Below are 16,246 nucleotides of genomic sequence, written 5' to 3'. Positions count from 1 at the left end.
GGGTTAAGTTAATACAAACTAAAAATTTAATTCTATTGATTACAAAAGGACTGAAATCTCAAACACACTAAGCAATTTTCGGCAAAGTCACAGTTTCAATGTTGGCATGTTTCCAAGAAAAGTTTTCACCTATAAAAGCAAAAATTTTTAGACTTTAAATTTTTGCGAACATCATCCATATCACGAGAAAAAAAAAAGCCGAACGAAAGCCCGTAAAATACTAATAAGGCTACAGATGCAATGCAGAAAATAAAAGTAATTTCTAGCTAAGCATGGCTTGGTTTTTTTTTTTTTTTTTCAAAAGAAGCAAAATAAAATGTAGTGATATAATTCAGAACTTTATAATTTTTGTATTGATATTTCTTTTTGCTTTTGTAACCTTATTACATTCAGTTTTCAAAAATGAGCTTGAATTTTCCTTCGCTCGCCTATCAGGAAAATTCGCATCCCTAGAATGCGACATTTCCGTACTTCAGCATTTTTAACAAATGGCAAAGCAGTTTTACCTATCCGATCAAAAAAAAATGGGAAGGATTCCCTGACATTTCCAGAAATTTCGATAATTTGTGATTTTTCCCGACATTTCCCTGACCATTTTAGGTGATTTTTATTTTCCCCGACACTTCCAGGTTTTCCAGGTGTGTGGCAACCCTGTTAATGCTCACAATGTTTTCTGATGCAAAATGTTGCGGACGAATCGGCAATGACGTTTTCTTGCTAAGTCATCAGTGTGACGTCACAAGCGTTTTGCTGCAGTTTAAATGGTGAGATGACCATCTGCAACACATTGTTGCATCAGTTGATACTTTAAAACTTGATTTTAGCATTTTGGAATTTACAAGTAAAACTAATGCTTTTAAATTTCTGCCATGTCTTCTTATTTCCATTGCGTAAAACTCAAGAGTTTGGAGTAGAGATCCTTATATACGGAGAGATTGGACAAAGGCACGTTGATCTCCGCCGTGTTTAGTCCAAGTGTTGTCAGCTTGAAATGGCGTGTGAATTTTTAGCTTTCCCACGGAATATAGGACATGCTAATCTTTAAAGAACAGACTGATATAATTTCTCCTCGTATTTTCATTAAACAGAGTGAGCGCCAACAAGGGCACCCATATAGGGGAGCAAGAGGGGGCTCGAGCCCCCCCCCTTAGAAATTGGAATTTTCTTGCTTTTAGTATATTTTTCTTTGCAAAAATGTAAAAACATTTCTTCTCTAGCCATCAATGAATAATTTATTAAAAATGTCAAACTTTAATAAGTCTGATCTGCACTGAAATCAGTTTCTATAGGGAAAATATCCTGCTAAACCATGGGGAAAATATGTGAGCCCCCCCTTAAAATTATGCATATGGGCGCCCATGAGCGCCAAGTCTGTCAATCCGGCGCCAATCGTTTCGTATCGTCATAGCGCTTACAAAGAAATTTTTTTTTCTCAAAAATTTGTTCAAAAAGATGGAAAACAAACAGATATTTGTGATCTGCACATTTCATTTCATAATATCATAACTAGTTTATAATTTATTTCGATACAATGTACAGTGATATTTGGGGCAGAAGATGCATTACGGTCTACGGGTAGTGAGCATCTTTGGGCATAAGATGGCCGCCATTCCGAAGTTGTCCAATCTCTCCGTATTTAGGATCTCTAGTTTGGAGGGGTATTTTTTCTTTTTTTAGGGGGGGGGGGGGGGGCACCCAGAGGCGGCGGTTGGCACTGAAAAGTGGGGGGGGGGGTCAAAAAAAAAAGACAATTAAACGCTTTAGGATTTTTAGCGGCAGCAAAAAAATGAAAGAATAAAAAAGATTTAAAAAAAGAAAAAGTACAACATTTTTCTAAGACTGGTTTTGAGTGGTAATTGTTTGCAAATTTAACAGCTTTACTCGCGTTTTTCTTAAGATTTTGATGCATTTTAGACCCAACGCCTCTCCCCGAAGGAACGCTTCGACATGCATTAGACTTGCATTATTTATCCCAAAGCATTTTGAGATGTCACGATCACTTGGCAATCACAGGGATGAGAGTGGTCAGAGAGCAAAAAGGAGGAAATCCAAAAAATTTCGTAAAAGGAATGACATCCAAAACCGCATCAAAATAGAACCTGAAAGCCATGATTTTCAAAAATTCAATAAAAAATGGCTAATTTACCAGTTTTAAAGGTAATACGTATTTAATTAAGTATAAGTAATAATTTTATACAGTTTGCTGCAATGTACCATTTCTTGCAAGAGTGTTTATTAATAAATAAGTCTAAATTTTGAAAAAGAGGCAACAATTTCTAACCCCTGAGCTATTGAACAAAGGATTGGGAGAGTCGGAAGTCAATCTTGGCTGTATCACACAATAGTGTCAACTTTTCATATTTTTTAGAGAAAAATACATTTTTTTCATTAAAACCATTTGAGTTTATAGTGTTAAATGAGTGAGAACATAAATTTTAAAATTCGGGTCTGTTTGTAGAGTAAAAATTTACAATGGAGAGAAGAATCTAAAATTTCTTTATGTGGTAGAACATACTTTTCATTGTAAGAATTGAAAATAAATAAATATATATGTATATAAACGATTGGTTATCTTTTTCCTTGCACTGGAACCCAAAATTTGTCTTTAAAAACTTCCTAATACGATTTCGGAATCAAAAGAACAACTTGCAGCCGCCTCATTTAATCATGAAATCTCAAAACTTTTAACAGGTTGTAAAGCCTAAATGGTTTGAGATTCCCCATAAATATTTTTTACACTTCATTTAATACACAAAAAAAGTAACCATGCAAAGTTTCAATAAAATTCGAGACTGCAGGTGCTATGCCACATTTTTTGATTGACTTTTGCATTTTTTCCAAAATAAATAAAAGAGAAAAATATTATTGAAATGATGAATAAAATAAGCAGATATAACGTAGCATATAGTGAAAAAACACCCAACATTAAAAATAATTGAAATACTTGCAGGATGCAAAAAGATTGAAATCGCAAACAAGGCATGCAAATTTCGGGCAGCACGTGTTTGACATCGTTGGCATGATTCCAAAACATACGTTTTTGGCAGATATCGCGGAGGATGAAGATTCGTGGGAGAAAAGTAGAAAAAATAAAAAATCGGGGACCGAAAATTTGAAAAAATCGTATTTTTTCCCGATTTTTGAGAAAGATAAGGCTTGAAAGAAGTAAAAAAAGGAGGAAAAGTTCTAAAAATGAACAGAAAAAGCCGGAAAAATCTCATCCCTGCAATCATTACGTTTGGCAAGTGTGGCTTGTTTAAAGGACAACAATTGATTTACTAATATCTAAACGATGAATAGACAGGGTTCACACTCAATTTGGATAAAAAAAAATTCCATGACTTTTCCAAGACTTTTTCATGACCTTGTTATACAAAGAGAATAATATTATTCAATGCCAAACTTGCCAATTTTCAGAAATGAGCCATAACAAAACTTTTACGTGAATACCACTACCTCACTGAAGCTATTACTTGAGAATGAAAAAATTTCAGTGCATACCTGCAGGAACTAATAAACTATTCTCTCATTTGTCTTTATCATATAAATTTAAGTAAAGTAAAAATATAGTGAAATGCTATATTGATGCTTAAATGTCAAATAAATATTTAATAAATAGGGCAGAATAGTAATGAATGCGAGGAAGATTGAATCAGTCACTAACTAAGCTTCCAATAATAAATTCATTTCATAAAAAATATTGCCCTTTGGTGTCAACAGTACTTCTAATCAACCATGTAACTTGACAGTACAGTCAAACCTCCATATATCGAGTTAGCAAATTGGCCGGAAAAAAATTCGATACATAGAAATTTCGATATATGGAAACGATCTTATTTTATCATAAAAGTATCCTAAAACATTAAAATAAAAGCTAATTTTCGTGTATGAAACACAATTTATAATTTATTCGAGTATCGGATTAAATGAAAGTTAATGATTAAAAAAATAACAGAAATTACATTTTTACGACAACCATACATCTTCATATTCTTCGGCAATTCAACTTGATCGCAACATGAGGGGATTTTCGTTTAAACAATGTGATCGGGAGAAAAGTAAGCAATCAATCTACTTGGATGATTTTTACTGAATCTAAGAAGACTAGAAATGATAATCAACAAACAAAAGGGATAATTTGAAAACTGATTTCACAGTGTTACTGGTTACAGCTAAGATTTGAAATAAACTTGAGGGAATTTAAGAACTTCAGAACGGAATAACGACTTAACTACACCACCCTTGAACCCCAGATTTCTTATGAATTCCGTAGCAACCTTTAGTGTGAATGTAATTTTCTCCTCTAGCCTTTATTTTTTTATGAGACAAACAATCTGAAGTTGAAAAAAAAATCTACGGAATGTCTCGAAAAAAATTTCGATATATAGAGATTTTTTCGATATATAGAAACAATTTTTCTATATAATGAACATAGAAATTTACTGGGATTTCGATATATAGAAAATTTCAAATATGTGAAAGTTCGATATATCGAGGTTCGATTGTATTTATTGTTCATTGCCAAGTTTGTCAGTAAGTTCATTTTCCTAAACCAGGTACTTCAGCTGGCCACATGGATTAGTTTTGTGAGATGGCACCCACTGTTTGACTATTAGAATCCCCCCTATATCTATGTTCTATTGCCTGACTAAAGTCTTTATTTTTAAAAGTCTTCAACAAATTAAGATAAACTCTGATAAATGTAATGCTTTTTTTTACGAGTGGTTGGAATCAACCTCGGATGCAATTGAATTACACTTTCTTTTTGAGTGAGCGTGGCAAAATCAAGAACATGAAAGGCTTTTTGCTACAGAATATAACAAAAAGAAGTTATGAAAATAATAATAAATTCAAAATTAGTGATGTCCAAACTGAAAAATCACATTAAAAAAGGGGGTGGGGGGCTGTTACAGAAGCGGATGCAAAAGGATTTCATAACTCAGTTTTGTTTTTGGGAATGCTCCATTTTTGAGCATTAATAGCTTTTTCATGCAACACTATTAAACTACTCAAGATTTTTAATGGTCTTTTTGCTACTGTTACTTTATTACTATCCAAAGACATTTTGCCATAACTTTAACTAAATTTCCATGACTTTTAATGAAAATATTAATTTTCCATGACTTTTCCCAGGTCTGAAATTCATTTAATTTTTCCCATGACTATCCAGGATTTCCATGACCCGTACCAATTCTGAGAGATCAACTAAAAGTGACTGCTAGAGCTGAACAATGTATCGGAAAACAGATATACAAAAGTTAACAAAAAAATTATGATCTGAAAATTTCAACGTTTCTGCTTTTTAAAAAATAATTTCTAGTTTTGACTCCTAGATTGGAAAATAAAGCAAATAAATGAACCATAAAAGGGGGAATTGCCCCCCCTCCTGAATTGCTGCCACTGGGGGCACCCCCGATCAAGGTATGCATAGGGGTGCAGTGGCGTAGCCATGGGGGGGATAGGGGGTCAGAACCCCCCCTCCATGGGCCCCAAAAAATCATTTTTCAGTTCAACTTGAAGAGTTTTTGTTTATGAGCAAAAAGATTTTATTTAATATAATAGCTTTTATGACGGTAAAAAGCTTATGTCTTTCTGTTTGCACAACATTTTTTTCTCTTTGAGACAGGGCTTTCCTTCTTATGACGGCAGTATTGATTAAGGGTATTTTCAAAGAAGAGATTGGTTTATAATGTCCTTTGTTGTTTAATTGATAAAGAGAAATATATATATTTATATATATATTATATATATATATATATATATATATAATTATATATATATATTATATATATATATATTTGATAGCAATATAAGGACTGAACAAGAATGAAAAATTCTTTTAAAAAGAAGGAAAAAATTAAAAAATCCCCAAAATAACCCTGGGGGCCTCATCAGGGGGTACTCCCCAAGGGTAGGAGAAAAACCATGAGATGTTTCGTGATGCCTATTGAACTGAGTAGTGAAGTTCATTTTGGTTGACTTGTCCAGATTATAAATACAATTACATGATAGTGTTTCTATATATATATATATTATATATATATTATATATATATATATATATATTTTTACTTTTAAACTTCAAAAAACATTAATCCCCCCTAAGGATTTTTTCCTCGCTACGCCACTGATAGGGAGCATGCGAACTAATGATAGGAATCGAAAGAGGGCCCAGGAGTGTAGCAATAGATTGATGAACAACTCACCGTTCGGTCTAGGACAGTGGGCACAAAGTCGTATCCGATGCCCTCCACTTCGTAGAAGGAGGTCTCTGTCTCGTTCAGGGCCTCTGGTTCTGCAAGGATGGAGCCGTAGGGGTCCACGCCCACAATCTGGGGGGGGGGGGGGAGAGAAAGAACTCTGTCAGCATTATAGACTAATAATAAGAATAGACCGAGCTTTCCCAGACTTGCTGATGAAAAAATGGGTTCATGGATACATCATGTGACTGGTGGGATGCTTGGCGAACACTTTGGCGGCATGGTTGCTAGATGGCAACATTATCTATAGTTTGGCACTCGACATGTATTTAAAGACGTAATGTGTCTGCATTATAAATTTTTCCAGGTGCAGAGATTGAACTGTTTTTCTTTTAGTTGTGCATTATTTTGACATTAGTAATTGGTTTTTGATCACAGTTTTCAGTCACTTTTATTTCATTTGGAACTGCTACGTCAGCGTTGGCGTAAATGTTTTGCGTTAACGCAAAAATATACTAATCGGTATCTTAAATTGAAATTGTAGGTAAAAATCTTACCGTTTGCCGATTCTTTTTGGGCGCTTGCATCTTTAATTGCTTAGAGAGTTATTGAAATTGACTAAAGAATATGCACAGTACTATCTAAACGAAAAACTCACTATATTAACAAAATATTTACAACTTAGATCCATAAAAGATCATTCTTCCGTGTTCCATCAATTCTATTTATTTTATTTCTCGCGGGCGTTGATCGTCTGCTACGCTCAACGCCCGCTGTTGCTAGGATATCCACCAGTCACATGGTTTGGTTTATGAGCAGCAAAAGGGTTGCCATAGCTTGGTCTACTCTTATTATTAGTCTATGGTCAGCATTTCACGAGAACGAGTTGAAAAGAGCTTCGAGCGCAATTCCACTCAAGATTGGGGCTTCAATTAATAATTTTATTGAATTTAAATTTTAATTTAAAAAAAAAAACTAAGCTTCCTTTCTGCGAAATTTTACTTCAGTATAGAGAAAAGAGTCTACTTAGGGTAGAGAAAAAGTTTCATGATTGCATCTTTAATAGATTTTCAGAAAAAGGTACATGAACCTGTGCAAATTAATATTGACGGTATAGGGGGTACTGACTCCCCTTAAGGTATCCGACTACGTTGAAAAGGCGATTTTCGACCAAAATTCACTTTTTCTCAAAATAGTTCTATTCAACAGCCCCATTCCTTAAGATTATGAAACATTTTAGTTTTATAATCTACGCGAACTAGAACTCACGTTATAAGCATTTGAATACTAAGCATCTGCAGTATAACGCGTGTTTGTCGAATCTTTACTTACGTTTTTTGAAGAATGCAATTATTTCTCGATACTGGCTACGGAAAACATGATTTTGCAAATTCTATTCAGTATTCAATCATGAAATTTGGCATGCCTGTCTTATAAGTACTTGTGAGTGGAATAGACCACAGATTATGTAAATGATGAAATATTTTTTGATTTATAGCTTTTTTACCGAAAAAAGGTGACAAATTTTTGAGAAATTTCTGGATAAAGTCACGTAATTTGTCATAAACCTTAAAATTCTAGAAATATTTCTTAGCCTGCGGTCTGTTTCATGTGTAATATTTATAAATGTGAAAAAATCTAAGCAAATTGTTTACAGCTAGTTAATTTTTATTAATACAGTGTTTCTCCTAACTGGTAATTTTCAGTCATTTTTTCCAAAAAATCACCCATTTAAAAAAATATATTGATATTGTGGTTTATTTTTAAGCAAAATACATGTTTTAAGATCATTCTGCTTCTAAAAAAACATTAATTTTATTTCATAGTAGTGTTTTTAAAAAAAACTGCTCTGAACCTAGTCGGATACCTTGAGCTATTACCGTATTTTCGACAATAAGCGCCGCACCCGGTGTAAGCGCCGCATCGTAATATATTCTCAAAGAAAAAATTTTTTTAATGTATGCGCCGCACCCGGTGTAAGCGCCGCACCTTCCATAAGCTCGCACTCGGCATTAAACGATTTAAAAGCGCAATCAGTAGTAAAGAAAGCTGGATTAAATGTAAATAAAAAATATTTATTTTATTTCTCGTTAGTATTTTTAATTAACGATAGTGAAATATTTTAAAAATTCCCCATTTTGTACTTTTTGCCTTCGACATCCTTCGATTGGCTATCACTTTTCATGTTTAATTTATCCGATTTCCGACGGCAAACGCATCTCTCGTCAATGCCAAACTCTCTAGCAGCAAAACGATTTACAATTGCTTCTGCCTTTACTACCTTAAATTTAAAGGCTGCAGTATAACTTTTGAATTGCTTAGGAGCAATTTCAAAGCAACTCTGAAAAAATTCCGTAAAAAAAGATAAGCCAAGAACGTACGAACGACAGCAAAAGATGCAACACGATGATGTGAGTGAATAATAAAATTAGAGCTAGGAGACAAGTTTCCCATTAGGTTGCTTGACCAAGCAACCCATTTTTGTGAGGGAGGTGGTAAATTCCCTTTATAAATTGGAAATCCATCCCTCTCTCTTACTAGTACTTTTGCTCCCTTCTCTCCGACGCGATAAGGCTTGCTTGCCCACGTGTATCAGCGTTTCTCTCCTGAGTGAAATGCGTACAATCACTGACTCACCTTCCCTCCCCCCTCTTTGCTTTACTTGTCGCCCAAGGTCGAAGGATTTCCTGTCCCTACGCTCCGACGTGATAAGGCTTGCTCGCGCACGTGGATCAGCATTTCTCCTCAGTGAAACACGTGTAATCGCTGACTCACCTTCCCTTCCCCCTCTTTGCTTTACTTGTCGCCCAAGGTCGAAGGATTTCCTGTCCCTTCGCTCCGACGTGATAAGGCTTGCTCGCGCACGTGGATCAGCATTTCTCTCCTCAGTGAAACACGTGTAATCGCTGACTCACCTTCCCTTCCCCCTCTTTGCTTTACTTGTCGCGCAAGGTCGAAGGATTTCCTGTCCCTTCGCTCCGACGTGATAAGGCTTGTTCACGCACGTGGATCAGCATTTCTCTCCTCAGTGAAACACGTGTGATCGCTAACTCACCTTCCCTCCCCCCCTCTTTGCTGTACTTGTCGCCCAAGGGCGAAGGATTTCGCGAAAGGAAAGCAAACGATGTGGTGCCATCTGTTAGCAGCATTTTCAACTTTTTTTTTTAAACTTGAAAAAAAAAACCACTGTACCCGCCGCACCCGTTATATGCGCCGCACCGCTAATTTTTTTACTTTTTTTCTTGTATGCGCCGCGGCGCTTATTACCGAAAATACGGTAAATAAATTGACCACTGCAATGAGCGCCATTAGTTACCTTGCAGTTGGGGGCACCTCTCCTTGATCTTGCGCCCTATTCCGGTGATGGTGCCCCCGGTCCCTGCCCCCATCACGATCATGTCCACTCTGCCCTCGCACTGCTCCAGGATCTCTTCGGCCGTGTAGTCATAGTGGGCCAGGGGGTTGCCAGGGTTACGGTACTGGAAGGCATTCAAGTCCTCATTACTGATCGTTCTCAAGAAAATACAGTACAAAAATTTCATGTTGTTCAGTTACACAACAAAATGATTATCCCCGATTACAGAACAGTACAGTACCTGCACATGTCTTCAGAAGTAAATACAGTCGGACCTCTCCATACATCGAAGTAGCAAATTGCCGGAAAAAAATTCGATATATAGAAATTTCGATATATAGAAACGATCTTATTTTATCCTAAAAATCTCCTAAAACTTTAAAATTAAAGCTAATTTTCGTGAATGAAACCTAATTTATAATTTATACGAGCATCGCATTAAATGAAAGTTAATAATTAAAAAAATAATAAATTACATTTTTGCGCCATCATACATCTTCATTCTTCGGAAATTAAACTTGATCCGCAACATGAGGGGATTTTCGTTTTCACAAATCGAGAGAAAAGTAAACAATTAACGTACTTAACTTGAATGATTTTTACTGCTGCTAAAACGACTAGGAACGATAATCAACAGACAAAAGGGATGACTTGAAGCTGATTTTACAATGTTACTGGTTACAACTAAGATATTTGAAATAAACTTAAGGGAATTTAAGAATTCTAGAACAAAACAACGACTTATCTACACACCCTTCAACCCCAGATTCCTTCCGAGTTTCATAGCAACCTTTAGTGGACATCATTTTCTCCCCTAACCATTATTTTTCATGAGACAAATAATCTAAAGAGGAAAAAAAAAATCTACGAATGTCTCGAAAAAAATTCGATATATAGAGATTTTTTCGATAGATAGAAACAATTCTTCTATATAATGAACATAGAAATTTGCTGGGATTTCAATCTATAAAAAATTTCGATACGTGGAAGTTCGATATATGAAGGTTCGACTGCAGAACTAATTAAAGCTAATGGAGAGAACCAGAAGCTAATTCAACTCCATTAACATTGATAAAAAAGTAAAACGTTATATAAGAGGGTCAGTCCGAAAGTTAGTTGCACTGCTCAAGAACACAAATAAAGGATTGAAATTTTACAATAACTTTAATGTAATTTTAAAGTTCCATTCAAAATCTACTTTTTAACGTAACCACCTCCACAATTCAAGCATTTGTCGAGGCATGGTGCAAGTTTTTTGATGCCTCCTGCTAAGAAATCCCGTCCGATAACCGTAGTTGGGTTGCAGCTTTGACTTTGTCATCTAAATGGTATCACCGCTTTGAAAGTTCATGTTTTTTGGGACCAAAAACATCGAAGTCGGGAGATGAAAGTTTGGGGTGGCTTGGGAAGGTGATTCCACACTCCCCACCTAAACTTGGTTTTCCCTCACGCTCAGCGTCGTCAATATCTGCACGTCCATTCTCAAACATGTTGCACCATTTCACTGAAGCTTAACGTGACATTGCATTTTCACCACGTACTTCATGCTACTGTCCATAAATTTCAGTGCAGTTGCACCTTTTTGTCTACAAAATCGAATCATTGCACACATTTCCGATTTGGACGCTACTTGCAGCTGTCGAGACATGTTTGCGACTGATAATCAGAAAAACTAAACTTGTCTTGGGGAAGCCGATGCGTTACTCAATAAATCAGGGTTGCAAACTCCTAAAAATGTTTCCCCCTAAACTGAACTCATAAAACCCCTAAATGACGTCAGAAAGTCACGTGATCCTTTAACTGTGACATCACACATGGGATTAAAAGATCACGTGACCATTGATATTTTTCGTTGCTCAGTGGAATAAAATCATTTTTACCATTTTTATGTCATTTCTGATCAAAACCAATGGTTACAAAGGCTCAAAAAGTAAATGCAAGTAACAAAGTGCATGAATCAATCGAAAAATAGCATTTTCATAGGTAAAAAAAGAACATTTTTACCTAATAAAACCCTAAAATTTAAACCGCTAAATTTACCCCAAAAAATTTTCACCCCCTAAAAAAATCCAATTCTAAAATTTCCCCCCTAAATTTAGGGGGAAAACTCCTAAGTTGGCAACCCTGCAATAAATGAACACGTCTCAAGTGTTGCCACAGAATTTCATCAAAATTGTCTTAGACGGAACAAATTTACGAAGAAGTGCAACTAAAACTTTCTGACTGACCTACGTATCTTTTCTTTACTAATAATAAAGCTGAAAGTCTCTCTGTCTGGATCTCAGTGACCCATGCAGGGCCTAGACCGTTTGGCCGATTTTCATGAAATTTGGCCCAAAATTAACTCATAGCATGGGGGTGTGCGCCTTGAAGCGATATTTTCAAAATTCGATTTTGTTCTTTTTCTATTCCAATTTTAGGAACTCTTCACCGAGCAAATGATCACAACATGGGCGAGTAAAAATTACCAAATGATCATAACGTGGAACCACAACATGCGCAAGCACAGTAAATTGGAGAGAGATTCACCATCCATTATTTGCAAATACAGGCGAACCAAATGATTTTTTCATTTTCCACTACGAGCAAAACCGTGCAGGTACCACTCGTTAGATATAAAGTAATGAAAGAAACCTTCGTTTTAAGTCTGTACATTGTTATAATAATATAAAAAAAATAAAGAGTGTGACTTGAGGATGCATTTACTCTTTTGAAGACTTGAGTTTGTGCCGTTTGAAAATATCGGATGTGCATCAAAATATCCTACAGATATCTAAATATCGGATACAGTAGAATACCTTTATAACGCCGACCTGTATAACGCAATTCTCGATAAACTGCACTACTTTTCAGAAGTAAACAATAGGTTTTGGAGTTTAAAAAACCCCTCTGTTTTGTTCTGCAAAAATAAAAATTGATTGGCAAATTAGAGACAGTTTTTCATCTTTCCATCTTAATTCAAAGCTTTTAAATGGAAAGTAATATTCACAGTACACAGAAAATATCAGATGGCTCTTGAGGATGCAGCTGTTATGCAAACCATGAGGCTTGCAGAAGTGCAATTCACTTTCTTTTGATTGTGAAGCATATTTATTTGTAAATGACTAATTGTATAATTAGTGCTTTAATACTCATTGCAGATAAAACTCATACTAGTGGTACCCGCACGGTTTTGCCCGTAGTAGAAAATGAAAAGGTCATTTGGTTCGCCTGTATATTAACAAATAATGGATGACGAATTTCTCGCCAATTGGCTATATTCATTTGCTTGCCCATGTTACGGTTCCACGTTATGATAATTCCATAATTTATTCGTCCACGTTGTGACAATATCCTCAGGAAATTTTCCTTAAAATTGGAATAGAAAAAGAACAAAATCGAACTTTCGAAAAATTGCTTCGAGGCGCACACCCCCATGCTATAAACTAATTCTGTGCCAAATTACATGAAAATCGGTCGAACGGTCTAGGCGCTATGCGCGTCACAGAGATCCTGACAGACAGAGAGACTTTCAGCTTTATTATTAGTAAAGATTCTGAGTTATTAGTTTCAAAATTTGTGAAGTGATCTACAGGGTGATTATAATTAAAGTTCCACTTTCAAAACGCTATAAAAATAAAACCACTAGTCAGAATGACGTCAAACTTCAACGGAATATTATCGAAGATGGGGGGAAACGAATGGCAGAATAAAAATAAATAGTTGGAATTTTTAGCAATAGATGGCGCTGCAGGTGTCAAAATATGCAACTCAAAACACCTGTCATGCACACGACTCATTGAAGTTGCAGTTTCCCTACAGCCTAGCCGTCCCGATCACCTGATCTTAGCCCATGTGACTTCTGGCTTTGAGGCTATCTGAAAGCTGTTGTGTTCAATGCTCCGATTGCAAACTTTACTGAGCTGAAGGCCTTCATTGCGCAACATATTCTTAACGTGACCCGGAAACACTTCGATCAGTTGTAGAACATGCCGTTTCTCGATTTCAACTTGTTTCAGAAAACAGGCGGGGGACAGCATATTGCGCCAGTCTCAGGGAAATTAAAGATGAATTTGATTTTTACTGATGCTTTTTCTACGGTTTTTGGCCTCAGGACAATTAAAAACCGATTTAATTAAATGATGCTTACAGCGCCATCTATTGCTAAAAATTCCAACTATTTATTTTTCTTTTGCTGTACGTTTCCCCCGTCTTTGATAATATTCCGTTCAAATTTGACGTCATTCTAACCAGTGGTTTTACTTTTACAACGTTTTGAAAGTGGAACTTTAATTATAATCACCCTGTATGTAACCTGTATAACGCAAAAGCTCTGGTCCCAAGGTGTGCGTTATAACAGTCTTGCACTGTATTTCCGAACCCCGATTCCGACGTGTTTCGCTGGAAAAGGAAACAAACAATTCAAAAAGGATCCCACCTGGTCCAGGATGATGCTGTTGGGTATCTGCTGGTTGACCTTCTGCGCCACGCTGATGTGCGACTCCGGTGCGTCGAAGCGTGCGCTGGTGGGTGTGCGCACTATTTCCGCCCCCAGTGCACGCAGCACGTTCACCTTCTCGGTGCTCATCTTCTCCGGCATCACGATCGTGCACCGGTAGCCCTTCACGGCCGCCGCCAGGGCCAGCCCGATGCCTGCAACAATGACTGTTAGTTTTGTAGCAATGGCAATCGCAGGCTTTTTTTAAAATAACTTTTTTACTTGTTTTTAATACTAATTATGTATGTGCGTGAGAAAACTCACGTCAATATATATCGTGTTTTATCGAAACCGTCTTGCGTGTAGTATCGGCACCGTGTTTCGTGTAGTATCGGAACCATGTTTCGTGTAGTATTGAAACCGTGTTGCGTGTTTTATCGAAATCATGTTGCGTGTTGTATCGGAACCGTGTTTCGTGTAGTATCGAAACCGTGTTATACGAGACTTTTTTAAAAAAAACTCTTTTACTTGTTTTTAATACTAATTATGTATATGCGTGAGAAAAATCATGTCAATATGTATCGTGTTGTATTGAAACCGTGTTGGGTGTTGTATCGAAACCGTGTTTCGTGTAGTATCGGAACCGTGTTTCGTGTAGTATCGGAACCATGTTATATGTGACTTTTTTTAAAATAACATTTTTCTTGTTCTTAATACTAATTATCTATGTGCGTGAGAAAAATCATGTCAATATGTATTGTGTTGTATCGAAACCGTGTTTTGTGTAGTATCGAAACCGTGTTTCGTGTAGTATTGAAACCGTGTTATATGAGACTTTTTTTAAAATAACTTTTTTACTTGTTTTTAATACTAATTATGTATGTGCGTGAGAAAACTCACGTCAATATGTATCGTGTTTTATCGAAACCGTCTTGCGTGTAGTATCGGCACCGTGTTTCGTGTAGTATCGGAACCGTGTTTCGTGTAGTATCGGAACCGTGTTTCGTGTAGTATCGGAACCGTGTTTCGTGTAGTATCGGAACCGTGTTGCGTGTAGTATCGGAACCGTGTTGCGTGTAGTATCGGAACCGTGTTTCGTGTAGTATCGAAACCGTGTTTATACGAGACTTTTTTACTTGTTTTTAATACTAATTATGCATGTGCGTGAGAAAAATCATGTCAATATGTATCGTGTTGTACCGAAACCGTGTTTCGTGTAGTATCGAAACCTTGTTGCGTGTAGTATCGGAACCGTGTTTCGTGTAGTATCGAAACCGTGTTATACGAGACTTTTTTACTTGTTTTTAATACTAATTATGCATGTGCGTGGGAAAAATCATGTCAATATGTATCGTGTTGTATTGAAACCGTGTTTCGTGTTGTATCAAAACCGTGTTGCGTGTAGTATCGGAACCGTGTTGCGTGTATTATCGGAACCGTGTTTCGTGTAGTATCGAAACCGTGTTTCGTGTATTATCGAAACCGTGTTTCGTGTAGTATCGAAACCGTGTTTCGTGCAGTATCAGAACCGTGTTGCGTGTAGTATCGGAACCGTGTTATACGAGACTTTTTTTAAAATAACATTTTTACTTATTTTTAATGCTAATTATGTATGTGCGTGAGAAAAATCATGTCAATATGTATCGTGCAGTATCGGAACCGTGTTGCGTGTAGTATCGAAACCGTGTTTCGTGCAGTATCGGAACCGTGTTTCGTGTAGTATCGAAACCGTGTTGCGTGTAGTATCGGAACCGTGTTTCGTGTAGTATCAAAACCGTGTTATACGAGACTTTTTTTAAAATAACATTTTTACTTATTTTTAATGCTAATTATGTATGTGCGTGAGAAAAATCATGTCAATATGTATCGTGCAGTATCGGAACCGTGTTTCGTGTAGTATCGAAACCGTGTTGGTAGTATTACTTCATACTTAAAATCAGAACGTGATTGAAAAGTAGGAGACAGCAGGGTACCTGTGTTTCCGGAGGTGGGTTCTATGAGGGTGTACCCCGGCTTGATGGTCCCCTGTCGCTCGGCCTCTTCTATCATCCTGAGCCCGATGCGGTCCTTCACGCTGCCTCCCGCATTGAAGAATTCACACTTTGCCACTGCAAAAGAATGGTACAAGTCCAAAATTTGATTTTTTTTCCCAAGGAGTATTCAAGCATAAAATCGCCCTTTTTAACTGCGGAAATCGAGTTGAGAAAAACCTGCCAAAAATTTTGAGAAAACAAAAAAATCCTTGCCAATTTCTTTCCTTATTATGAGGGCGAGA

General features: G+C 36.5%; 1 protein-coding gene across 1 annotated transcript in view; it reads right to left on the bottom strand.

Annotated features, from left to right (window-relative positions):
* LOC129232487 (cystathionine beta-synthase-like) overlaps positions 1-16,246 on the bottom strand; it is an 81,072-nt gene that overhangs the window by 33,621 nt on the left and 31,205 nt on the right. The window contains 5 exon segments of the mRNA XM_054866636.1: positions 6,206-6,331; positions 9,516-9,527; positions 9,529-9,678; positions 13,972-14,186; positions 15,945-16,079. Of these exon segments, the coding sequence (XP_054722611.1) occupies positions 6,206-6,331; positions 9,516-9,527; positions 9,529-9,678; positions 13,972-14,186; positions 15,945-16,079 (638 nt within the window).

This window comes from Uloborus diversus, unplaced genomic scaffold (genome assembly GCF_026930045.1).
Source record: "Uloborus diversus isolate 005 unplaced genomic scaffold, Udiv.v.3.1 scaffold_12, whole genome shotgun sequence".
In the NCBI taxonomy this organism is placed as follows: domain Eukaryota; kingdom Metazoa; phylum Arthropoda; class Arachnida; order Araneae; family Uloboridae; genus Uloborus; species Uloborus diversus.
Note: the sequence above shows the minus strand (reverse complement) of the source record. Positions and strands in the feature narration are given on the sequence as shown.